We start from the raw sequence: 26,717 nt of genomic DNA, 5'->3' as shown, positions 1-26,717 counted from the left end.
AATCCACATCCAATCATAAGAGATGATATTGGTTGTCATTTTATTTTAAAAGTGTAAATTAAAATATAAATTTAAAATTGGTTTACTTATGCCTAGCTTTTATACAATCTCGTACTCAATTCAAAATAATTAATTCAAATAATTCAAAATTATTTAATTTTAATAAATAAAATAATTATTAATAAGATTTAATAATTTAATAATAATAATTAATTAATAAGATTTAATTTTAATTCAATTATTTAGATTAATGACATCACCCACCATGCTTAGATTTTTTTCTTTTTATTTTTTATTTTTTCTTAACAAAAGAATTAGCCTAATAATGACATCATCATTTTAGCATTTTAATATTAACTATAGATAGGCCAAATTACATTAAAAGATCATCTTTTTACCTCACATTCCTATAAAATGCAACCAATTTGTATTTAGTATAGTTAAATTATTGTTTTACTAAATGTTAATAAAAAAAATTAGCATCGTTACTTTTAAATTAGACAATCCGTTAACAATTAACGATACTCCATTTCATATTCACATTTGATAAAATCGATTATACATTACGATTTTACTAATTACCCAAATCCAATAAGCTTGAATAGTATATGAAAATATGAACTAACCTGCATATTTCGATTAACAGCACGAATAAAACCAATCTCACAAACACCACTATAATCGCAAACTAAATTTCACCAATATAAGTACTCGTCGTCAGATTTCACTCTAAAGAATTATATTATTCAAGTATGAAATGTGAATATAACAATGAAGTTTCACTAAATTTTTTTAACCGACTTTTAACTTAAAAATAACAATAATTCTTTTTTTTTTATTAACATTTGATAAAATAAACATTTAAATAGTCAAATGAAAATAGGTTACCTTTTATGAGAATTTGAAGTCCAAATGAAAATATGTTACCTTTTATGATAATTTGAATTAAAAATGTTACCTTTTAATTAAATTTAACCAATTAAAAAAAATATGACTCGATTGTTCAAATAAGTTAAAAACGTGTATATCCAACAATCTACGTGAAAAAGCCACAAGCCTAAATACAAACAAACATACAAACTCAATTGAACTCTACCCATTTAAACAAACCTAGTTGGCTGATAATATTAATAAATTTCGAAACAAACCCGCATCTTATAAAGCAAGCTTACTTTCATTCGATGGAGGTTAACAATCATTATGGTTGTGTGTTGATTTTCAAATGTCCGAAAAACGATATAAAGTTGTTGGAAGCAATCACGTTCGAATTTTTATTTTGGAGGAAGTGGAGAATGGAGAAAAATGGTGTGGGATGGATAAGATTCTTATATGATTTCGTTTGAAAAGTGCAGAATGGGAATCGAAAGTTTGAAAGCGTTCAACCTCGTTCGCTTTCAAAAATGGAGGTGAAGATTGTTAACGCATTCGGACATTTTATCGTTGTGTGTTATTACCATTACCAATATAACTATTAGACAAAATCTTATGAATAGTACTATTCGGTTTTTCGATTTTCACAAACTTAACCCTTTTACTTTTATTAAAATACAAATCGACCCCCCACTTTATACTATTCGGTTTTTCAATTTTCACAAACTTAACCCCATTACTTTTATTAAAATACAAATCGAACCCCACAAACTTAACCCCTTTACTTATATTAAAATACAAATCGAACCCTCACTTTATACATATATTCTAAATTATTATTAATCTCATCACTAACACCAAAAATACTAAATAATAACACCCGCCACGCTTTACCGACTTGTACACTGCGGTCAAACAGTAGGACTCACATAGGCCACTACTGTGCTATTTTTTTTTCCCTCCAACGATAAAAGACGCAACTTTCGTAAAAGGAACACCCCTTCAATGCTACCAAAAGATGTCCAAAAACATTCTTTTTTACAAAATAGAACAACTAACTTTTTTTAAAAAAATAAAACCTGAACGCTAAAAGAAGCAACTTTCACAAAAGACACAACCCTTCAATGTTAGATGTCGAAAAAAATTCTTTTTTACAAAATAGATAAAGACTTTTTTTTTAACTCGCATTCAAAGCGGAGCCCCCGGCGCAAAGCGAGGGCTCCACAACTAGTTAAGTCCATTTAAAGAAATGAAGCAGGTATTCTTATTCAAGGTTATGGTGGAAATGGAGTATAGCCATCCATCCCGTCCATGAATAATCGCAACATTAATCCCATTGGAGTCGATGAGCAGCATACTAGGGGATGGTCAAAGTATTCGATTCTTGAATTGGCGGTGGATGCGAGACAACTTAGGAAGCCGTAATGAAGAATGCATTCATGCAATGGTTTCGATAATTGACACGCTTAAGTTTTGTAATCGGCCAGATTCATGGTTATGGAAGCTGTTGGTTGATGGTGTATATTATGTGCACTCATTGATGAATCACATAGACAATTGCTTTCTTCCTTCAACGTCTCCAAGTACTCGATGGTTAAGATAGATGTCGGTTGATGGTGTATGTTATAAACCGACCCAACCAAACCCAGCCTATTCAGTCTGTTGGTGCATTATAGTCCCCAAGTTCATTACGATCATGTTGGAATGCTAAAACATTTAATCTTCACTGCTGGAATGCAACCGTACGGATACACAGGGCAACCGCACGGTTGCAGGGGTGCAACCGCACGGTTGCACACGCTGTGTATATATAAAGGGAACTTCGGGTTAATTGTTAGGTTAACGATCCTAGCCGCACTAAAACGTCCAAACCAATTCTCTGGTCATCTAGCATTCATCTAGGTCGATCTTTAACACCCTAAAGTTGTTCTATACCTAAAGATCAAAGTATAATTGTGTGTTTTGAGTATAAAACCCTATATCGAAATTTTCTGCACTCGATATAGAAGATTAGATCGTTTAATCCTGTTTACACGATCCTACACAGTCCAGAACCGTTTGACCAATCTAAAAGTTCTGACCCATTTGACCCATGACCTGTTTCAACCAAAATTCATTCGGTTCTCGACCCAACCCGACCCGTTTGCCAAGTATAGTTTAATGCATACTTCTGAAAGTAAACATTTTTTTGTGGCGTCTTAATCTGGACAAACTTCCACATTGTCTATATCTGTCTTTGCAGGGATTGGAGTTGGAGTATACTCGTGTGTGATGTCAGATGTGTGGGGAGTCGGAAATCTTAAGCACGAACTTCTTTACCTATGAAGTTGTGCGTGCTTTATGGAGACTGTAAGGGTGTGGGTTAATTGCAATCTGCCTTCATTAAGACCAAACAAAAACACACATTTACCATAATATGGAGCCTCAACCCACAATCACTGTCATTAAGATCAATTCATATCAAACATCAACCTGTTGAACGCTTAACAAAAACTTCGAAAGCTTGCAAAATACTATGTCAAATTATTATATCCCCAGCTCACGGTTTGAGTATAGAGGTAACAGAAACACGAAACTACAAAAAAGAAAAAAAAAAAGAAAGAAAAAAAAAGATGAAGATATTTCACATCTTTGTTTACTTGAGACAGGAAATTTTACTGCTGTTATACACATTATGAGAAAGATATTACATCACATGATGTATGTTGTCATTTCTTGCGAGATAAGGCGGCTGCTAGTCCACCAGCCAGAATACCAACAGCACCAAGAGCAGTGGCAGCAATACCTATGCCAATCACTCCATCTGTGCATGTCATACAACAAAATAGTGACAAACCATCAAGTTCATTTCTTCAGGTCAGTATGATACGGGAGTCGTCTAATCCTCATTAAAAATCGAAGAATATCAAAATTAATTTTTAAGTCAGGATTACCTTTCTTGATACGATCTTCAATTGCTTTCTTGAGATTTATTGCCTGCCTCCAGTCAGGTGCAATCTGCAAAAACCACAATTTATAGCGCAGTGAGCAAAAAAATTAAGTAGCAAATAGATGACTTGGTATACCAGTGAATAAAGAAAAACGAAGGCAAACACACCCAAAGCCAGGATAGTTAAAATCAAGTGAAACATATCACCGTGATCTAAAATGCATAAGAAAACAAATCTTGGCAACTACCATGAATGTAAGTAAGTTACTGAATCACCTAAGTAACAATTAATATTACTTCCCTGAAATTTATAATTATGTGACAGTTGAATACTTAAATGGACCAAGTCATATCAGATTTGCACCAGGGCTAAAAACGAGAAGTCTAAGCAAACATATTCCGTCACATTCAAGCAGATGCGTGTTATTGACCTAAGAGTTAGAAATAAATTACCAATTTTCTAATAAATGGAATAACCAGTAATACTGGATAAGTTCATTAAGAGCTAAAAAGATAGAAATCATACCTCCAAACAACGATCAGCAAGTTGCCTACTCCTCGAGTAGTCTCCACCTCTATAGAACCCGACAGCAAGTAGATACATCTTTTCTCTCATTTGCAAGGGGTTACTAGTGCTGGCCAATGAACCTACAACAGCCAAATTCAATTAAAAACATATATCTTGTTTTAATTAAACATAGATGTTGAAGGAAATTAAAGACTATCTCCAACCAAGCACAAGAGAACTTATCCCTTTCATACATGGTCAAAAGTTTTACTAAAAATTCACACATATTCAAAATTAATATGTTCACCTTCAAGCATAGCTATTCCACGTTGAACATCTTCAGGTCGTTTTGAATGAACAAGAGCCCACGACAAACGTAGAAGACACTCACTTTTACGTTCATCAGAGGATTCTTTTTCAGCTTCAGCAACCTCGCGCTCACAACCCTATGTTATAGAAATGGATTTAAATATAATCAAGAGCGGGCACAAGAGGTATTTAATGAATGAGCATGTCTAGATACACATAACTATGATCTATTGCTTGTTTCGTCACTAGCATTTGCTTGATAGCTGACACATATTTCAGAGATTCAACTGATTATCATCATATACAGTTGATACGTCATTATTACTCATTATTACTTACAGAGACTAATAAGCATTTGTGCAAACATTTTGTAATAACAAAAAGTGTATTGCACATATCACGTTTACGTATTTGAGACATATTGCAAAGATTCTACTGATTACATCAGATACAATTAATTAACCTCATCACATACAGAAACTAATAAGCATTTTTTTTTTTGTAAGAATTTGTAATAACAAAAACTATATGTGTGCACATCAGTTTTACATATCGACATACGGAGTATAATTTAGGGTTTAAAAATCAAATCAACTTCAATTTCACATCACGGCTAAACCTACTTCTAATTATAATTCAAACATCACAATAATTCTACCTTAATTCGATTATTTCTAAACCTAGAAAAACACAATCCATAGAAGATCACATCTCAAAATTACGCAATCAATAGAACATCGCATCTCAATTCAAATACAGATAGCAAAATACCTAAAAACAAAAAAGAGTTACAGTATGTATTTATGGCGCTGATTAGCACATCAGTGACATCAACAATGATAATAATAAATAATGTTAATAATTGATTGATAAAATAAGTAAATTGGAGTATTAGTAATAATCATAGCAAAGTATAATCAAAATACTTCGTATATGTAATGAAATGAAGAAAATGAGTAACACTTACAACAACAATGTCGGAATCGCACCACGGAATAGAATCGCCGCCGGAGAAGAAGTTGCCTACGGAATCGAAGAAGTTACTTATCTTCGCATCCATCAATTGACCGATTTAGTTGTTTCTGTTTTCGTGAGCTTTATGATACAGTATATGATGATATGATATGAGTGTTCGTTTATAAGAAAAGAAAAATCCCCAAACTCTCAAGGGCTAATATATAGGTAGTATCTTAGACTATTCCTAACCTGACGGGTGATGTCAGAGGTAAATTGTGTACTTTTTGGTAAAAAAATGAGTTTTTGACTGTCACTGTATTTGACTCACGTTAATCCAAAATGTCAAGTTTTTGTGTCAAATATTTGTAGGGTGGTGTGGTAAAATCTGATTGAAAATTGAGTAATAAAAGAAATAAATTATTAAATTAAAAATGAGATGTTAAAATGTGATAGGGTGTCAAATTTCCATTGTTTCCGTCAAAAATTAAACAAACGCCGGCTTCCGTGAAAATTTGACGCTGCTTTATCCTCGTTACAGTCCGTCACTCTTGATCCACCTCATTTGACGACTCATTTTGAGTCTGGGATAGAACAAGTCTTAGGTGTTAAGGGTCTGCAAATAGTCGTCTACACGCCATTTCTTTCAAATTTAGTCTTTTAATTCTTTAATAATTATTTTATTTCTGCAAATAATTCTTTTAATTTAATTTAATTTTTTAAATTTATATTTCTGTGAACAAATTTAGTCTTTTTAAATTTATACATCATACATATACATATATACATATACAGTAGTAAAATAAGATATTAAGATATGGGGAGTGATATATCTATTTGTAGTTTTGATAAATCCATTTACTCTGAAATATGATAACAATGGATTTATCAAAATCAAAAATAAAAATGTCAAAATCGTTAAAATATAATAGAGTAATAATAATAAAAAGCTTCTTAGCTCTTAGCAGTATCAAAGTGACTATTATAATTATGGAGTTCAAGGTTCAAATTGTAAGATGAGACAATTATATATTTTAGATTGTATATACAGTAATTGTCTTATCCGTGGTTTGTGTATTTGCAATTCTATTAAAAGTATATATATACATATTAGACATATAATATATATTATAATATATATTATATATAAGAAAAATAATATTAGTAAATAGGAAAGTATATAACCCGATATTATACATATACATATTTACATATATAATATAATTACAGATATATTACATATACATTTTAAGAAAAGTATAGCTTATTAGAAAAATGTTTTCTAAATTAATCCGTCAAACACATAAAAAGTTTGTCATCGAGGATATAAAGAATGGAGGTGATATTTGACAAATTTCTTGTCAAAAAAGTAATCATAAAGAATATTGGAATAATGGTAGGTGATAATTAATAAAGACTAAGCTTAATAATTAATAAAGACTAACCTTGATAATTAATAAAGTTGAATTTAAATAAACCTAATAATAATATAGCAACTATGATACGAACTAATGAAAACAGTATTGATGTGTATTGAATTGCATATTTCCATTATGGGAATTGTTAAATTGTGCGTCTGGTACATGTTTATTTTAGATACTTTCATGTTTATTAAATGCATTTTAACTAATTTATTGATATATCTAGTATGTTATTACGGAGTAATACATCTGTCTAGTTGAAGAAACAAGCAGTTTTTTTTTTTTTTTTTTTTTTTTTTTTTTTGGACAGCGATTGGGATCATCCGAGAGGACTAAACAACCCGTTGCGATCATCTCCCGTTTTGACTATGCCGATGCAGCGATAATAACCCTGCCCCCATCGCTGCCCGGGAGGAAACCTTGAAACCGATCCAAGGGCACGGCCAAGTAAAACCCCCCCCCCCCCCCCTTTACCCCCAAACGATATAGGAAAGGTGTCATTGGTGGATACTTCATGGCAGAGATGAAATTGTGTTTTAATATGTAGCCAACGGGGGTCGAACTCCTGACCTCCCCTAAGGGAGGCAGGCCAACCGCTGGACCACATCACAACTTCAGAATGAAACAATCAAGCTTTTCGCTTATAACATAAAGCGATGTAATATCTGTATACAAGTCTATAATCAGGGTTCACAACTTCAGAATGAAACAATCAAGCTTTTCGCTTATAACATAAAGCGAGGTAATATCTGTATACAAGTCTATAATCAGGGTCACAAATTCTGGACTCTTGAAATCAATACCTGTCAGTAATGGTTCTGTGTTGACACAAAAGATAAGAACAAAGAGCAGACAGTACAAAAACCGAATATCATCGCATAAAGCCGAAAAATGTACAATGAAGTTAACATGAATAAATGTACAAAAACCGAAAAAGATACCATCGCATAAAGCTCATTGAAGGATTGGGTCTTCTAGAGACTTTTCTGTTCTACGCTGTCAATAATGTCCATGCAGCTCTTTAATAATGACTTGGCCTGCTCGTTCTTTTCAATTTCCCACTGATGAACAAGCTCGCTTTTAAATGGTATTTCTGATATCGGTACTTCCGGAAGGTCTCTATATAGTTTAGTGAGTTCTTGAAGACACTGCGAAGCTGCTATATGAACCTGAGTTTGTGACGAAAAATTTTGTGTCAGACAGTTGCAAGCTTTTGTCAAACAAATAGCAGTTAGCCAATTTGTTTTAGCTTTTTTATAAGTATTTTTAGTTTTATGGTGGTTCACTAAATGCAGATAGAGAAATCTTGTTGGCCCAAATGAATATCATCAATTGATTTAGATGATTAGCTACTTCTTAGTATTTATTCAGAAGATTTATGAAAACATGAAAAATAATGACATACCTGGGCAATCTTTACGATAGATATACAATCGATCACCTTCGGTGACAGCGAATTAAATAACTGCATGTAAAAACCAAAGCATAATTAAATTCTAGGAATTGTAGGTTAAATATGTCAAAAATGGTTAACAATGAAGTTGCATTACCTCTATAGCTAACAATGAAAAATCAACATGTTGGCTAGATTTATCAACGTCCTTCAACCCTTCGTTTAATCTCGAACATAATTCTTTAATCGATGTGAAAACCGACACTTTAACTGTTTACAACTGCTTTTAGTATCACATCAAATGCATACTATATCATAGTGAAAGTTAAAACGTATGGAATAAGTCTGTATACCTATCCAAGGAATACCAGGTGCAAGGGAAATTGAATAAGCATGCACCAAGTCCTTTTGCCGTTCGATAATATCACTTAAACGGGCAAGAACGATACACGATGTAATGCAATCAACAATCTTGTCATGGGGAACAGAAGCTTCTTCCGTTTGATCAGCATCTGTATTACACGAAAGTAGAGATAAATCAACATCGGCACAAAGTAATATAATTGCTGCTCTTTATAACAATCTACTAAAAGATCTGATGGTCAATCATGATCAGTATACGAGTATATCTGACCTTTGTTTTCAGCATCGTTTGATGAAGATGCTTGTTTGGAAACAGAATTGAAGGCCACGTTGCACATTTCACACAATAAAGGAAAGACCATGCTGAAGAAGTCTGGATTTTTTAGGGCTTTTAAAACCTATTTACAAATGTCAGTCAGGTCATAACACAAATCATTGCTTGAGCATATGATAATATTATGCAAGTTAATTTGAAGATGATTCTGCGACTAACAATACAAACCCTATTAGTAGACCATATTTACCTTGTCTAGACAGTTAAAGGCTGCACCACGAAACTTTTTGACTTTCTTAGAACATGCTGACATCACAATGTTCAAGATGGCATTTTCAAAGGACGGATCAGCTGCAGAAATTGCTGAATGACAGGATGTACAAAGCGAAGACAATGCTTCTAGAAGATCCTCTTTTCCCTGCCAGGTATTACTATTAGTTAGTAAGGACCAATAAGTAATTTCACTTATACTCGTAATAATTGAACATAAGCCTACCTCCCAAATGCGGCCAGGAATTTCATTCATTAAAGAAGTGAGCAAAACTTGATGATATGCAGAAACTGATTCATCCAATACTTCACAAAGCTTTACAATTGCTTTGGCGGCCTACAGAAGATATACGATACAAAAGTGTTAACCTTGCGAAATTCGTGGTCATCAAATAAATGGGAACATAGAAGGAGTGCATATAAATAACATTACCTTCCTTTTACTAGCCCATGATGATGATGCAATTCCTTCAGTTATTAGAGTAACGATTTCACTTATATATAACTGAAGGGTGAGACGTTCACTAGTCATATTTTCTTCCCATAGTTCCTCATATAAACTAGAGACATTCTTATCATCCTCAAACCTGTGTAACAACCATAGCAAATAACATATGACTCCAATGGTATGATATTAAATGCTCCAAACGAAGTGTGGTGTGTGATCTGGAAGTAGCTTTATAATTCAAACTCTGATGCCTAATGGAATAAGAAAAATGTGTAATAATGGTAATGACATCAGAATCAAAAACCAGTCTCGTTATCCAACCCTACCATTAAATCTACCAAATACCCTCACACGTATGGCATATGACTGGATTTAATGATATAAATCAACGCCCATTAGAGACTCAGGGACTAAATGTGCAAGATATGCAAACCACAGGACTACCTTTGCAAGAAAAAAAAGCTTAGGGACGAAACATGCAAGATTTGACAAACCACAGGGACAATCCGTGTAATTAAGTCTAGTGAATAATGAGGTTACCCACCCTAGACACATAGGGCCCACCATTGAATTACCTTGTTCAACCTTGTTAAATGACTATGTAAACTAATCCTAGATAGATAGGGCCTTTCATTGAATCTATATTCACTTCAAAGGGGTCCTTGGCTGGTTAACTACACATTTATAAGTATGACAACAGCGTATTACGTATGTAGATTCAAAGCAACATAATCGATACAATAATGGTAAAACAGTAAGATATTTGTGAAGCTAACCTTGAAAGGAAGATAACTGGAACAAATGTTGCATAATACGCATTCAAGATATCAGAAGCTGTAGATGCATAGCTTTTTAATAAAAGTGCACATGCGACCTGTGAATTTTTATCACCCGTATGCAAAGCAGCAGTTTCTTCAATAAGCTTTTGCACTTGGGAGGGAGCTGCATATTTTAACACAAAAGCACATGAATTTGCAAAAGCACGCTTTGATGCTCCACTACGCTCCTCTTTGGCCACTAGAAACAGAAGCCTCAATAGCATGCTCGTGAATGGTTTTATACTGACACCGACCTTTTGAACTAACTGGCTGATAAAACTTGCAACACCAACCCTGTGCAGATGTGTAAGATTAGAAGAATATGAGTACAACTGATGCAAATGTCCTTCATATCATAAGAAATCCACTCTACCAAACTAATGCAATGAATTGTTGTATAAATATATCATTTGTGTGACTGTCAGCTACTCATATACCTAGTATTTAAGCCAACACCAGATCGAGCCAACTGAGAAAGACGAGGAATTAATTGCTCTAGTGATTTGTCATCAACAACCTCTATGCATATATTAAGAGTTTCCCACAGCGGAGAGCCCTTAGCGATTGAAATTCGTAAGTTTTCAAGCTTTTCTGTTTGTATTCCAGCATTTTCCGCATGCCTCTGTTATATTAGAATAAATAAAACATTAGAGTATAAAAACCACCTATATAATTGCTATAGTATTGACATAGGATTAAACAAACCTCAACATAATTCAGTCCTTGGTCTTCAAGGCTTGATAAACTTTCAAGCATGCAGACAACTAATTCGGATAAATGTGGACGGATTGCAATGCCAGCACCCTGGAAACATCAATATAAAGCTCAGTAGAAATATATTACTGAATGAACTACACGGTTTCAACCTTGTTAAGCCATGTTTTACGTAATACGTCGATTAAGAAAACCGCCAACACACAATTATAATGTATGACGTGTTTTTCCTTTGCAGTTAAATCCCACCACCAGTCAGTGTCAACAAAACAACTTTTTGTTGATTGGGTTATAAAATAAATTATTGGTTGCTTTTGGTTTTGCTTAAAGGGGTTAAGGTCACGTTCTCATCGTGATAATCAAAATTTAGTTTATGGGCTGCCATCTTGCAACCACTCATCTATATTCCCATTTTGGATCTTTTATATCCAATATCAACTTAACCTAAGTTTTTCGGAGATTAACTAGACTTGTGAACAATAGTTTAGAGTAAGTTACAATATTAAAGGCAAATAGAATCCGGCAATTATGCTATATTATTACCTTTGCAAGCTTTGTAACGATTGTAATAGATGCCTTTCGAATATCATCTACTTTACTCATGATTCCATCAGTCAGCAACATAGGCAAAACAATGTCCATTGCTTTTCTTGCATCAGAAATTTCTGTGAGAGATATGTCACATAGCCTCAATGTTAATGAAGTAACAGAACGGCATAGTCTTTCCCCAGATGTTCGGACAGTCTCCTTTATGTCATCCATAGCACGAAATGCAGCTGTCCAAATGTTCTTTAAATGCTTTTCAACCTACAATGTATATGTATCAAGTAAACTGAAAGAAACAAAGATGTGGAATTTTTATTCACAACATTTTAAACATTCATTAACACTGATGTTTCAATGACCGTAAGCAAATCGAAAATCTTGCATTGTATCAGAACTGATAACATAAACAGAAGTAAGAATTGAAGGAACATAAAAACTGCTCTCCATTTCTCGGTGTAGCAATTGACGAAACATTAAATTAATAACCAAGTGATTTTGTGCAACTAATAAGCTCTAAAAACTGCATTTCAGACTTAAAAACAGAAAGAGTTTACATTATACATGTCTTTAAGAATCAAAGAAAGACATCGGTTTAAAATATAAAAACGTCTGATATGTTCATATTAGCATCTACTGTTTGTCAATGACATGCAGTTCGATTGTCCATGTAACTGGTTAAAGCCCATAAGGTCTGGAATAAAATAACATAAACTAATAACCTGATTAAATTTACGCCCTTGAATTAAATCCGAAAGAGCAAGACAAGAAGCCTCTCGGGAGCGCCAAAGCCTTGATCCACATTGTACTAACAAATCTTCAATTATAAGATCCAAAAACTCATCAATAGTTTTCTTTGAATCTGCAACAAGTGATTTCCATATATGTGCCATCGCATCCTATATAGAGTTATCAAAACGATATTAGAAGAAATTCAAGAAAGTTAATGAGAAATCTTGATCATAGACAAGCTGGACCATTTTTACCTGCACATTTTTGTCAGGGTCATACTGGTAGCGTACGAGCCTCGGGACCAATTGACGAAGATATGGTTGTAGTGCATCCCCTGACAACTTAGCTATCTTCGAGAATCCAAAAGCTGCACCTCTTTTAGAGTTCAAAGAAGCTTGATGATTGGCCAAGTCCATAAATTTATATATCAAATCCGGTTGTCCCATCTCATTTGCGAGATTGCAAAGCTCCTTGTAAGTACCAAGTTTCCCTCCACTAAGTGTTCCCCCGATTGCACCCTCTTGGAACACTTCGGTGTCATCAACAAGCTAAAGAACCAAAACCTCAAAGGCTTAGTACCAAGACGTAACGACAAAAGATCAAAATGTTTAACTTTCAAGTGTTACCTTCACTGCTCTTTTTCTCTTTCCAGAACCAGTCAGAGTGCCAACTAGTGCATTTACTAAGTTCTTCTTCATCGATTCATCACCAAGTTCGTAAACAATACTTAGGCCTTGAGATGCCAGTTCTTGCGTGAGTTCGTTCTGCTCGCCAATTAGGTGTGAGAATGCTTCCTGCAATTATTCATATTTTATTAGAAAATATATAAAAATTCTTACCATTTAAGTTTCTAACAGCATATGAATGCTATTTACAAATATTTAAGGTATGAAGACAGTGTCTCATGAGTACCTGTATATCTGGAATTAATTTCTGAATAGACGGATGACGACCACAATACATCGTCAACGATACTAACCAGACAGTTCCGCTGCAACGTTCTTCCTTTCTGGTACTGTACAATAAACCATCAAAAAGCTTTTTAGTAATTATATCTCTTGCAGTTACATGAAACTCTTCATTTCCTTCAAGCCCCATAGAGTTAGATATAGGCACGGCTGATGATATATCCCCCATCAAAAAATTTGAAGTCATAGAGAGAGAACTGTAGTCGGTTTTCAGAATCGTATCGGTGGTTACTGGAACTCCACCCCATAAAAACGAAAGAGCTTCACCAGCAGCAAACAGGATATCCTCAACCTGCTCAAATGGTCCCATTAATTTCACATACAAAAGTAACCTAAACAGTGCAGATAACAAAAAAAACAAAAAAACAAAAAAATGGAAGAAAACTGTTGTACCTTAGACCGGGCAAGACTAAATATCAGGTCAAGTGCATCACTTATAATGGAGGAAGATGATTCCTTTACACACATATGCCCCAAAGACAGAACAATTTTTTGAATTGCTTTGGTATCATCACCGGAAAGGATCTTGCTTAACTTTTCACGCAAGAATTTCAAAACATCATCTGAAGTTAAATAAAAAAAGATCAGCCAATAGTTGGGACCAATACAGATAATCAACAAAGAATTAATAGATTTACTAATTCACCTGTGCGAGAGTCGGTAACTAGTTTTGGTAATGGGGCAGAAAGTCCAATATGACCTAGCCCTTGCATTGCAACAGAAGCTAATGTAGCAGTCTCGGAATTGACAACGTCAGATAGACATTTGAGCGTGTCCTGAATCAATGAATCTGTGATCTGAAAACAAGTTAAACAGTGTCATGTGCTTATCATATTAAAATGGGAGGTTAACAGTTACAAAGATCAGAGGTGACTTACAGTAGGAGTCCTCAACAAACAGTTTGCAGTGACGTATCCAAGAGCACATATCATTCCATGTTGAAATTCAAACCTGGTGAACAATGTTAAATTAAACCAGTAAATTATTTTTCCTATAACATTTTCAATCGGAAATACATGACCCATAAGTATTGATTGTAAGTAACAAAACAAGTAACGTTGTGAAGCACGAACCTTGACTTAACCGATCCTTTAATAGATGAAATCAGTTCAAGAATAAGATCAGAAGCAGCAGACACAGAAAGGCCGCAAGAAGCAATTCCAAGTAACCGAGCTCCACATTCTCGTGTGTCTAGATCCACATGGGCTAGTAGTTGCTTTAACCATACTAATTTAACAGCATAACGAGATGCTAACATCTAAATATAAAATATATATATCAGAAAGATATTCACAAATAAGAAACAAGACAATAATAGGAGTCTCAAATATAATAATACCTCTGGAACATGAGATCCGATTTTGATTAAAGCTTTGGAGGCAGTAGCATGCAACTCAACAGAACCATCATAGGCCATTGCATGCTCTAACAGTAAACACATGTTCCCTAACGCAGACCAAAACTCGGAAGTTCGTTCGGTTGCAGCGTTTTGATCCACATCCGCTTCAAAGCACTGTAACAAAAATCTGATTGCAGCAATATATGTCTGGGATGGGAAAATAAGCCGGTCTTCCCTTATTCCACTTGATTCTAACAATTGAGGTTGTTGTCTAACAATGTAACTTAACATGTCTGTCAGTTTAGGGAGTTTAAGATTTAGGTTTTCACTAGTGGATCTTCCTTGATCTTTACCAAGAAAAAGACCTTCCAATGCCATCTCCCTGAAAGATAACACTCGGTAAATGTAGTCAAATATTACTTTATTCAGAAAACAAAGCAAATATAAGAATATATACCTTATATCCAGTTTAGTGTCTGCAGCACCAAGCATGCAGATGAATCGGCTTGGGCAATGCTTTGAGTCAAATAAGGTTGTCGCCCATCTCAGAGCACAAAATCGTACTTCACCTTGTTCCTTTAGACCAATACATCATGCATTAGAAGAATACAAATTACATCAGTAAGTAGCATGAGTTGAAAAGAAGAAACAAGAGACCCAAACAATGTACATAAAAGAGATGTAAATTACCACTTGAGAATTTTCCAGTAAAAGAGACTCTAAATCGTGTAAGACAGTTGATGGTGCATCCTGAAAATCAACCAACAGAGACTTAAGAACTCAATGCATGTTTAGAAAAAGGTAAGTAATACTTAAAAAGTTAACTTGATCCGTTATGTACCTTATATGCAACAGCAAGAGAGTTGGTTGCATCTTGAACAATCAAACGGATTGATGGAGACTCCACTTTCAGTGCATTGAATAGCCGAACAGCCATGTCAATTTTGTCTCTGTAGAGTAAGTTTACAGCATAACAATGTGTACTTAGTATGCTAATGATACATACACATGCGAATGGCCAATCCAAAACAAAACGAAACAAAATATACCTGAAAAGTTGAGGCAACCGCTTTGCAAGCAATCCAATTGCTTGGAAAGCGAAGGTTTTCGTGTCCCGTGAAATTGTATCTACACGACGGTGAGATTTTATTACACAATGACTGCAAATTTCCATCCAAAAAACAAGCATGCAGAGAAACACGTGTGTTTATTAACATAAAAGGTTTTAAGAGAGATACCTGATTCTGAACCTGTAAAACCATCAAGGGATTTAACAACACCGCCAAGTATAACAGGGCCCATAAGTTTGAGTTGACCTATTTCTGCCTGTATATTTTAAGTAAAAGAAGTGCAAAAGATGTCAAATGATTTTGAAAATTCTCAAAATAACAAGAACATAACCTACATCAATACTTACATAACCAAATATACCAAAAAGAAACGCTTTCGTTCACTAATAACAGACAACCACATATAAATAAGAATGTATGTTGTATCTAGACCAGCATAACTAGGCAGAATGCTAAGTAATGATAATTAGATTCTTAGAGCTTAATCCATTCATCTGGTTATTGGTCTTTTACATTCGAAAATTCATAATTGGAACATCACTTATTACAGATCTAAATTTCAAGCTTTGTTGACTACATTAATGTAGCTTCTTCATATATTTATATCCCTTATCCCCTTAAGATGATTATTTTCTATATGCACAAAAAATGACATCTTTATGTGATTATTTCTTTTTACTTGGTGACGAAAAATGCAACATGGCTTACTCCAAAGTAATTTGATAAGGAACATATCACTTACATGCTTAAAAACCCATACAGTGAACTCCATTCCTAACTGCTTCAACCTTGATGTGGTGCCATTTCCTATAAATTTACAAATTCAAACGTAGAGGATGTATTTCAGCATTTCGGCACATTGTTAGCGTTACAACTCAAAAACAAATCGATTATCTGAAATAAAAAATGTAAGGTTCGACAGGGAAAAGAAAGCATATTCTATTCAATCATTTACATGCACATAAAAAATAATATTTCTAATACTATTTCTATAATCGACCAACAACCCAATTTCAGATTAGTTAGTCCCCACAACATGATGGCTTAGGGAAGTGACTTACTTGATTAGATAAATGTACAATAGAAAAAACAACTCTAATGGGTGATTAATGTACCAATGGAATGATCTCCATTTGATAAATCCTTTAACTCAAAGCACACATACAGCCTTGAATTGGAAAATCAAATGGCCCATACTAAATCTATATGCATATCAACATATTTAGAATCAACTATGTGATCATAACAAAAAAGCATATTTTTGTCAGAAACTCATGGGTGCTATGAAGTCAGAAGACAGGCTCAAGCCCTAAAAGAATGAAGTAACCCGACAAGATTTTTGGAAACTAGCGAAATGCACAAGCCATAACACACATACCATATATGCAGCCAAATATGCACTGTAAAGTTGAAGGAAAACTATTGGCTGCTGTGACTGACCGGCAAAAAACCGACATCAGCCTCACTCTTAGGGCAGGATTCCCAGGACTAACTCTCAAATCTGCAGCTACATTCTCGGCTCCAACATTGCCTGCACAACAAAATCAGGAAACATTGAGTCTCGTAATAAGAAAACATGAATCTATAATAAAAGGAATTTGAAATAATCAAAATCGATTGAAACTAGTCACTGATCAAGAAAAACACTCACTGCACTATAATACATAGACATGTAGTAGTTTAAAGACCTAACAAATCCTGACCAATTTAGATGGGCTCACCATGACAAAAATGGTTCTCGAATTAGTGTTTCTGTAAATCAATCAACGTGAGATTGATGATCAGGATGTCTTTTTAACATTCTCGGAACTAGGGTAATACTTAAAATATGGAAGCAAATTTGAAATATGTCTCTGGTATTAAGCTTGTTTGTGTATAGCAGACTGTTATTTCAAAGATTAAAGATAAAACAATAGACAGATATAGCCCAAGTTGAAGAAGTAACTCCTTTATTTCCTTCTCCATACAGAAAACATTATTGTTCAACATTCCTTACCGTTAAATAGCAAAAACAGTCTATTTATCAGCTTCGCATCATCTAACTGTACTCCTGAGGTTTTTTTCTTCAGTAGTTCCTCGCCTCTCTTAATTACCGGCTCGTGTCTGAAAGAAGAATGCCAAAAAAATGAATTACCACCTCAACATGAGCTAGCAATAATGCACAAACACCAAAAATTAATGCATAAATTGGTATGATACAACTCATTAAATAAAATATAAACAACCATGTACCTGTCTGCACATGCAGCAACATAGAGAGGATACACAAGTTCAGCCGGCAGCTCCATGATATCAGTAACATTCAACAAACCCAACTACAAAACAGAACAAGCTGAATAAAATAAGCAACAATACTAATAGAGGATAGAATAGAGGAAGAGAGATATTGAACTTGTAAGTTCTGTGTGTATTATTCAGAGTATTGTGCCTTCTATATATAGAAGGTGTAATTACACTAAGTATCCCTAAACTATAAATAGAACATAACCTTATACAATTATAGTTGTCTAATATTCCCCCGCAAGCTAAGGGCGGGATACGACTTGTAGCTTGGATCGTAATAGAAGAAATCTTGGTGAGGACAACGGCTTGGTGAAGATATCAGCAATCTGATCGTCAGTAGTTATAAACTGAACTGAAAGTTTTTGTTGAGCAACTCTTTCTCGAACAAAGTGAAAATCAACTTCTACATGTTTTGTACGTGCATGAAAGACTGGGTTAGCTGAGAGATACGTAGCGCCAAGGTTATCACACCATAAGGTAGGAACTGATTTAACAGGCACACGAAGTTCACGTAATAAATCTTGAAGCCATGTTAGTTCTGCAACTGTGTCAGCTAGGGCCTTGTATTCAGATTCTGTTGAAGATCGAGAGACAGTCTTTTGTTTTCGTGCAGACCATGATACTAGGTTTGAACCTAGATATATAGCATATCCTCCCGTGGATCGACGGTCATCTGGACAACCTGCCCAGTCAGCATCAGAGAAGCTAGTCAGTGAGTTGTATGTGGAATCAGTGTAGGCATGAAGCACTGTTCCGGAGCCGTGTATAAATCGTAACCCATAATTGGCAGTGCCCTGTAAGTAACGGAGAATTCGTTTAACTGCTGACCAATGATTTATCGTGGGACAATGCATGTACTGACAGACTTTGTTGACTGCGAAAGTGATGTCCGGTCGAGACAATGTAACATACTGAAGGGCACCTACAATTTGACGGTATTGAACGGGGTTGTCAAATGTTGCACTATCACCAAGAGCAAGGTTTGTGTTGGTTGTCATGGGAGATGAAACCGGTTTAGCATTAGATAAGTCGGCGCGTTCCAAAAGTTCATGTATGTATTTGCGTTGTGATAGGATCATGTCGTTACCATTCCTTGTGACTTCAATCCCGAGAAAATAAGACAAGTTACCCATGTCTTTAATAGCGAATGAGCGGCTGAGACTTTGTACCACCCTATCTATTTCCTTTGTATCGTTTCCTGTTAAAATAATGTCATCAACATACACAAGCATATATAGAAGAGTGTTCCCATTAGAGTAGATGAATAAGGAAGTATCCGTTTTCGACCCATGAAATCCAAGAGAATGAAGTGCTGTAGAGAGTCGATGAAACCATGCTCTAGGTGCTTGCTTTAATCCATATAAGGCTTTGTGAAGGAGGCACACATGATTTGGTGTAGCTGAATTGACGAATCCTGGTGGTTGTTGTAGATAAACTGTTTCGTGAAGATCACCATGTAAAAAGGCATTTTGTACATCAAGTTGCCTGAGGGACCATTTCTGAGACACAGCCAAGGAGAGAACAACACGAATGGTTGTTGATTTTACAACGGGGCTAAATGTTTCCTGATAGTCGATGCCTGGTTGTTGTCGAAACCCTTTAGCAACTAAACGTGCTTTGTAGCGTTGTACTGCCCCTGTTTGATCCCGTTTTAATTTGTATACCCACTTGCAATCAACCACATTAGAATTTGGAACACGAGGTACTAGTGACCAAGTACCATTCCGCACCAACGTTGAATACTCTTCAGTCATGGCTTTACGCCAGTGAGGATCTTTGTTAGCAATGCTAAAGTTTGCTGGTTCAGTGTCGGACGAGGGACCTCTTGTATGATAGGAGGTGGCCTTATGTTGGTGGATTTGTTTTGGATTGGGGCGAAGATTGGCTGGTCGAGAACGAGGAGGTGGCTCAGTGTTTGTGGAAGTGGTGGTAGTAGTAGCAGTAGTCTGAGGTAGTTGGTTGTGACTTTGTTTAGGTGGTGATGAGGAGGTTTTTGAGCGACGATGATATGTGTGAATGATAGGTGGTTCGATCGTGCCGTGTACAAGCGGTGTAGTGGTGGTATTTTGTGGTTCTGGTGGGACATAATGAGCTTTAGGAACTGTGGAAGGTGAATCTTTAGTTTGTGAGGTAGGATTTGGATATTTAGAGATGTAGGGATTGACTGGATGTGTAGAAATGGTTGTATCAGATTGTTTAAAAGGAAAAGATTGCTCATTGAATCGAACATGACGGGCTATATAAATATGATCCGACTTTGGGTCGAAACATCGATAGCCATGATGGGCAGTACTGTAACCAAGAAATACACAAGGTGTAGATCGAAAATCCATTTTGTGGTTGTTGTATGAACGAAGATGAGGGTAGCATTGGCACCCAAAAACTCGAAGAAATGAAAAATCAGGTTTATGTTTGAACACATGTTCAAAGGGTGAGGTTGCTGAGTTTGTTCTGGATGGCATTCGATTGATAAGATACACTGCAGTTCCAAAAGCAAAATGCCAAAAACGTTGTGGTACATGTGATTGAGCGAGTAGAGTAAGACCGGTTTCAACAACATGGCGATGTCGTCTTTCAACCAAACCATTTTGTTCACTTGTATGAGGACAGGAAAGACGATGATTGATGCCTAGTGGAGAAAAGAATTGACGGAGATTTCTAAATTCACCTCCCCAATCAGTTTGGACAGATTTGAGTTTGGTCTGAAATTGTCGTTCAACCATTGCCACAAATTGCTTAAAGGTGGCGTAAACATCAGATTTGAGTTTTAATGGGAAAAACCACATAAATCGTGAAAAGTGATCAACACACAACAAAAAGTATTTGTGACCATCAAAGGAGGTAACAGGCGCAGGTCCCCATACATCACAAAAGACTAAATCCAAAATGTGCGAACTTTTATAAGTAGATGGTAATAGATGAAGTTTAGAGGATTTTCCAACATTACATGAATCACAAAAGGTGGTGGTAAACTTATTTTGTAAAGGCAAATGATATTTAGATAACATGGACTTCAAAAGTTGTGGATGTGGATGTCCGAGTCTTTGATGCCATGTAATTGAAGATGCACGGGTAGTGGAGAATGCTACTTTGTGAACTGGTGAAGACTGAGGAAGATGGAAGGAGTAAAGACCACCATTACTTGGACCAGTGAGGAGGGTAGTGTGTGTAATCTTGTCCTTCACAGCAAAGAAAGTTGAGTGAAATTCAAAATACACATTGTTATCAAGACAAAACTTTTGTACAGAAAGTAGTTTATGTTTTATTTCAGGAACATGAAGTATGTCTTTGAGGGAAAAGGTTTTGTTTGGAGACGAAAAATGTGAGGAACCAACGTGTAGAATGGGTAAACCCTTACCATTGCCAACATGAAGATTGTCCTCACCGTAGTAGACCTCGGAGTTGCCAAAGTTGGATAGGTCTGGAGCAACATGGTGACTAGAGCCTGTGTCTGGGATCCAAGAGGTTGACGCTTGGGAGCGATATTCTGTAAAGTTGGTTGAAGGTGACTGTCGTCTCATAGTAGCAGGGTTACGATTAGGACATTGAGATGGGATGTGCCCAATCCCACACCTGTTGCATGTGCCAAAAACTGTGTTTTGATTAGAAGCCCAATTAAATGAATTTCGATTACCTGCTTGATTTCTGTTGTTATAGTTACCTCGTCCACGTCTGTAATCACGTCCACGACCACGGTTATTGCCAAATCGGTTAGTGTACATAGCTTGTGCAGCCGGTGTATGGGCAGGTTGAGCTTGGAGTCCAAGTTGAGATAAAAGCAATTGTATGGCTTGAAGCTGATCTGTTTGTGAAGCGGGCAAGACATTATTAGGAGCTGGTGAACTGCGACTTTGTGTGCTAGTCGTGAATGCTTGAGCCGAAGGAATGTCGGGTACAGATTTCTTGATCATGTAGTCGTGGTCTGATAGCAGACCATGAAGGTCTACAAAGGTAGGGGGCTTTTCGCGGCCCAGAAGGCTTGATTTTAAACCGTTGTATTCCTCTCGTAGTCCTGATATAACTAGCATCACCAAATCTTTTTCTTTCATCTTTTCACCTATGTTAGCGAGCGCAACATCGTATTCTTGAGTCCTAGTTAGGTAATCTGCGGTTGTTTCATATGGCTTCATCTGTAGTCTGAGAAGCTGGGTTTTCAAAGTGTATTCTCGAGAGGAAGTGTGAGGAGCGTAGGCACGTTCAAGGGACAACCAGAGATCACGAGACGTTACTCCTTGAACATGTTGAAATGATGCTTCGGATATGGTAGAAAGGAGGAGCATTCTTATATGAGCATCATTAGAGACCCAATTAATGTAATTGGGGTTTGGTGGTTGAGACTGTGTTTCTTCATCTTTTTCTGATGATGGTACATTTGTAGGTGGACAAGGGATTGTGCCATCAATGTAGTCAAATAATTTGTTGGTGACGAAGAACGGTTCAACCATGGTCTTCCAGTAACCATAGTTCGTGGAAGATAAGGTGAAACCAAATTTGTGAGAGTTGTGTGCGACTTTCTCTGTTGGAGTAAAGGAAGCTAGCATTGCCATTTTCAGATATAGAAAAAAAAAAAAAAGATAAGGTAATAATAAATTTTTTTCTTTTTTTTTTGTTTTTTTTTTTTTTTTTTGTTTTTTGTTTTTTTTTTTTTTTACTTAAAAGAAGATAAAAAAGTAAAAGTAAATAGTAAATAGTATCTAGGTAGGTAGGAGAGATATAAAAAAAAAGATAAAGGTTTTAAAAGTTCATTCTCTTTTTTTTTTACTCTCGTTCCAGACACAAAAATAGAACAGGCAAGTACAGTGGCGGCCGGCGGTGAATAGTTGCCGGAAAAAGCTGAAAATTTCAGCGTTCGATTGGAATTTGATTCCGAGCGTATTGGTGTTGGCGGTTTTCTCTGATTTTGGCCGGATTGATGTAGATCGAAAAAGAAAGTCGAAAATTTCTGGCGGCTGTGGTGGCGCGTGGTGGCGCGTGTGGTGGCAGTTGCGGCTGAAATACTTGTGCGTGTGTTCGGAATTTAATTCCGCATGTAGTTGTGTTGGTAATTTGGCTGATTAGGGTTGTATTTGAGTTGCGGTGATTTTGTGGGTTACCGGATTTAGTTATGACCTGAAAAAGCTCGTTTCTGATGTGAACGTTCCGACAACGCTGCATTCACAGAGCATACTTTGAGTTTTAAAGGTCAGTTTTTTTTTTTTTTTTGTTGTTGTTCCGGAACTGCTGCCGGAATAGTAGCTGCCGGAATTGTTACCGGAATAGTGGCTGCCGGAATTGTTGCCGGACTTAGGCCTTTACAGCTCTTGATACCATAATAGAGGATAGAATAGAGGAAGAGAGATATTGAACTTGTAAGTTCTGTGTGTATTATTCAGAGTATTGTGCCTTCTATATATAGAAGGTGTAATTACACTAAGTATCCCTAAACTATAAATAGAACATAACCTTATACAATTATAGTTGTCTAATAAATACAAACACTTGCTTAAGAAGCCAAAAATAAGCAACTATAAACTAGTTATATAACACTCCACCATATTTACCTTTCTGATTAAAAGCACGTCATGATTCAGTGGAGTCTTCCCTGTCACACGGTTGCTTTGAGAAACTGAAAGCCCAGGCGGGGAACCCCCACTGCAAATTTAAGATAAGTTATTGGGATTCAGGGTGAGAACATAATTTTTTCGTCTGAATAGTAAAAGATACTCCAAAGCAAACTGGATCCAAACCTAGTAGATGGAGGTTGATACAAGAGTGTATGAAGACAAAATTCAACAAATATCTCTCTGTCTTGAGATGCAGTTATAAGTCGATACTTTGCAGCAATTTCATCACTAACTTTACTTGAGTGACATTCACCAATCACCTAAAACCAAGGGATGTGTGTAAGCGAATAGCAGGTAGGCTTTAGAGACACCAACAATAACTAAAAAACTTCATAACACTTCAAGTTGTTTGAAACGAGGAAGCCAAACTAATGTCAATGTTATAGAAGATGCATATAATATTATATAGTTGTATAAAACAAACAGATAGTGTATACACATATGAGAAAAATATGTGATCTACAAATAGCTCGACTCCACATGTTGAAAGAAGATAATAATGTAGACGCAAGTGACACAACTATGACCACTTCGCATATGAATACCTAATGACAAGCATATAAATACATACACATATGGGATATGGATGCAAGAACAAATGTGAATTATAAAGTGCCGGAGGATGACGTGCATCAATCATCCTTTATAGAGTGACTAACAGATGACAGACAGTTTGTGGACTATATTGTTTAATAGAAAAAGTAAACACATACCTTAACGACTATTCTCAGTATTATATCTTGGTGTTGAGCAGGAAGCTTTGAGATATTAGCTATCATCATTGGGGCGATATTTTCTTTTTTCTGAAATTAAACATTAAAAAACAGACCATTTTTAGAAACATGGTTGCAAATATTTTCCCAATCCATACGACATACACAAGCAAAACATACATTTACTTGTCATTAGCAAAACATACCTCGTTGCTGACACGGTCGATTGCCATCTCGACATACACAATGCAAAAGTTTCTAACCATTGAAGCAACATTGTCTTCCATATACAATTGCCATAATTCTTCTAAAGGCAAACCTATCTGTTGCTGATGTTTCACTCTCTTGTTGACATGGCTTAGGATTTCCATCACCTATTATAACAAGCAAAACATACATTTACTCACAACTGTCTCGAAAGTAAACATAAGACCAAACACAGATAATGATTCCAGCAGATGGATTTAATACGTAGGAGAGACCTATCTCTAGTGGAGCAACTTAAGCTTAAAAGAGTTAATAGCGTAGCAATCAGCAAAATTTCAATCCAGCTTCCTTTTTGAGTTCTAAAACTTACAAAACTTTTAGGAAAAAAAAAAAACAAATACTTCTCGAAAAATAGATATAATTCTAACACAATTTCTTACTCTCTCAAATCACAAATGATATTAGAATGGAAGATAGTTCAAAGCTACATTACTGATACATGCAACCTATTAGTCTATAATTGTACTTTTCTTACAATGTGCGGCTCTGCATACAAACCACGGTTCATTGGTTATTAGGATACAAGTTGGCTAAAAGTTAGTGATGACTAGACAATTAGCCTTCTGAATACTTCTATTACATAGCCAACTCATGAAAGTAACAATCGGTGCAATAACAAGCAATACTACACTCACCGAAGAAGCCTAAGTTTGCACATTTAACCATGACAGGTAAACAAGAAACACATCAAATGGTTTGATCGTACTTCTTCATCAACAACATATTACTTTGAAATATATCACATATATCATTTACAGTGTACATTATAAACATTCAATCTTGATCACAATCATCACATAAAAATCCTAAAAATAACCTACTCAGCAACCTAGCAAACCTCACTGTCGCATTTTTCCAGTTTACAACATCCTAACACAACACCTCATTATGTTGCAAAGTAGATATAATTAAACTTGGCCCATATTAAATACACAGACAAAAACTGAAAAGTAAAGGTGTCAGTACAAAAAAGCAATTACAAACCACCAAGATAGTCCAATTAGTCTTATTTATTTCAAAGAAAGTGCAATATCGAATGTTAAACCCTAGTACATAAGAAATTAAGAATATGGTTACAATTCAAATGATAACAGATAGTTATAATTATAATATATATATATATTAACATCAAAATTCATATACTTTGTACTCCGTATTAATATAATAAAGGTATTAACAATACGAATCTGGATGAAAATTGAAGAAATACCTTGGTTCTGACGGCAGAAGAAGGACGAGAAAGTGAAGAAATTGTAACGGGGAGTAACTTGGAGAGCAAGTTTTGTAGGTTAACATCATCGCAAAGTGCGAATCGAGTGAGCATACGATCAAGCATTTCTTCGATTTCATCATCTGATTTACTTGAATAAGATGATGATGATGAAGATGTCGCCATTGTTTGTCTTTAGTTTCTGAAATTTGTTTTTGTTGCTAGTAATAGAGGGGATTTATATAGGCTTTGCTGGTTTATTGATTTCTTGAATTCTCAATTTCTTGATTTATAGAGGGGATTTGTAGTCTACGAACTTCGGTGTATTTCTTTGACCTCAACAAAACTTTGTTTGTTCTCACTTGCGTTAAATAATTCTTTTTTAACAATTTATTGATCAGCCAGCAAGAAACTACAAAAGACCTAAAAACAAATAATTACGCAGTACAGAAATTTTAGAAGATAATTATAATATAATTATATTTCCATCACTTAATTTGGTAAATCTAGCATGCATTTTTTTATTTGTTAAAATAATAATGATTATGTTATAATTCAGTAGGCTTATAACTACCTTTAGTGGCCTAGTTCTTGACTGTAGACTAATAAGTATATAGAGAATATGAGAGAATATGAGAAAATATATTTAGTGTGTGTTTTATAAACTCATAACACACATATTTATACTCAAAAAATCTACTATACAATATCTATAATA

General features: G+C 35.3%; 2 protein-coding genes across 2 annotated transcripts; both read right to left on the bottom strand.

The window, feature by feature from the left end:
* Positions 1–3,480: 3,480 nt before the first annotated feature.
* Positions 3,481–5,745, bottom strand: LOC139853380 (mitochondrial fission 1 protein A-like). The gene is made up of 5 exons (XM_071842768.1): positions 5,584–5,745; positions 4,615–4,753; positions 4,326–4,447; positions 3,804–3,867; positions 3,481–3,673 (listed from the first exon to the last, which is right to left on the bottom strand). The coding sequence occupies exons 1-5, from the start codon at positions 5,674–5,676 to the stop codon at positions 3,579–3,581; spliced, it is 513 nt and encodes a 170-aa protein (XP_071698869.1). The 5' UTR covers positions 5,677–5,745; the 3' UTR covers positions 3,481–3,578.
* A 1,936-nt stretch (positions 5,746–7,681) lies between these two features.
* LOC139855643 (uncharacterized) lies at positions 7,682–26,297 on the bottom strand. Its single transcript, XM_071844886.1, has 35 exons — positions 26,000–26,297; positions 24,729–24,896; positions 24,523–24,612; positions 23,933–24,069; positions 23,747–23,837; positions 18,156–18,238; positions 17,920–18,026; positions 17,302–17,454; positions 16,666–16,730; positions 16,092–16,179; positions 15,903–15,981; positions 15,695–15,803; positions 15,544–15,603; positions 15,311–15,429; positions 14,854–15,235; positions 14,588–14,772; positions 14,393–14,465; positions 14,161–14,311; positions 13,908–14,077; positions 13,459–13,806; positions 13,173–13,340; positions 12,801–13,094; positions 12,537–12,713; positions 11,815–12,078; positions 11,263–11,361; positions 10,995–11,179; positions 10,516–10,851; positions 9,725–9,878; positions 9,518–9,628; positions 9,272–9,439; positions 9,019–9,145; positions 8,738–8,896; positions 8,542–8,654; positions 8,397–8,456; positions 7,682–8,160 (listed from the first exon to the last, which is right to left on the bottom strand). Exons 1-35 carry the CDS (start codon positions 26,183–26,185, stop codon positions 7,966–7,968), a joined length of 5,454 nt encoding a protein of 1,817 aa, XP_071700987.1. The 5' UTR covers positions 26,186–26,297; the 3' UTR covers positions 7,682–7,965.
* Positions 26,298–26,717: the final 420 nt, after the last annotated feature.

This window comes from Rutidosis leptorrhynchoides, chromosome 6 (genome assembly GCF_046630445.1).
Source record: "Rutidosis leptorrhynchoides isolate AG116_Rl617_1_P2 chromosome 6, CSIRO_AGI_Rlap_v1, whole genome shotgun sequence".
NCBI lineage: Eukaryota > Viridiplantae > Streptophyta > Magnoliopsida > Asterales > Asteraceae > Rutidosis > Rutidosis leptorrhynchoides.
Note: the sequence above shows the minus strand (reverse complement) of the source record. Positions and strands in the feature narration are given on the sequence as shown.

Bases quoted from the DNA above. Each gene is read 5' to 3' on its own strand.
- LOC139853380 (XM_071842768.1), bottom strand. From the start codon at position 5,676: ATGGATGCGAAGATAAGTAACTTCTTCGATTCCGTAGGCAACTTCTTC. The intron at 4,754-5,583 runs GTAAGTGTTACT...TCTATAACATAG, and splicing joins GCGATTCCGACATTGTTGTT to GGTTGTGAGCGCGAGGTTGC. The intron at 3,674-3,803 runs GTAATCCTGACT...TGACATGCACAG, and splicing joins TGAAGATCGTATCAAGAAAG to ATGGAGTGATTGGCATAGGT.
- LOC139855643 (XM_071844886.1), bottom strand. From the start codon at position 26,185: ATGGCGACATCTTCATCATCATCATCTTATTCAAGTAAATCAGATGAT. The intron at 15,236-15,310 runs GTATATATTCTT...GTTATCTTTCAG, and splicing joins GACACTAAACTGGATATAAG to GGAGATGGCATTGGAAGGTC. The intron at 8,457-8,541 runs GTAATGCAACTT...TTTTACATGCAG, and splicing joins TTTCATTGTTAGCTATAGAG to TTATTTAATTCGCTGTCACC.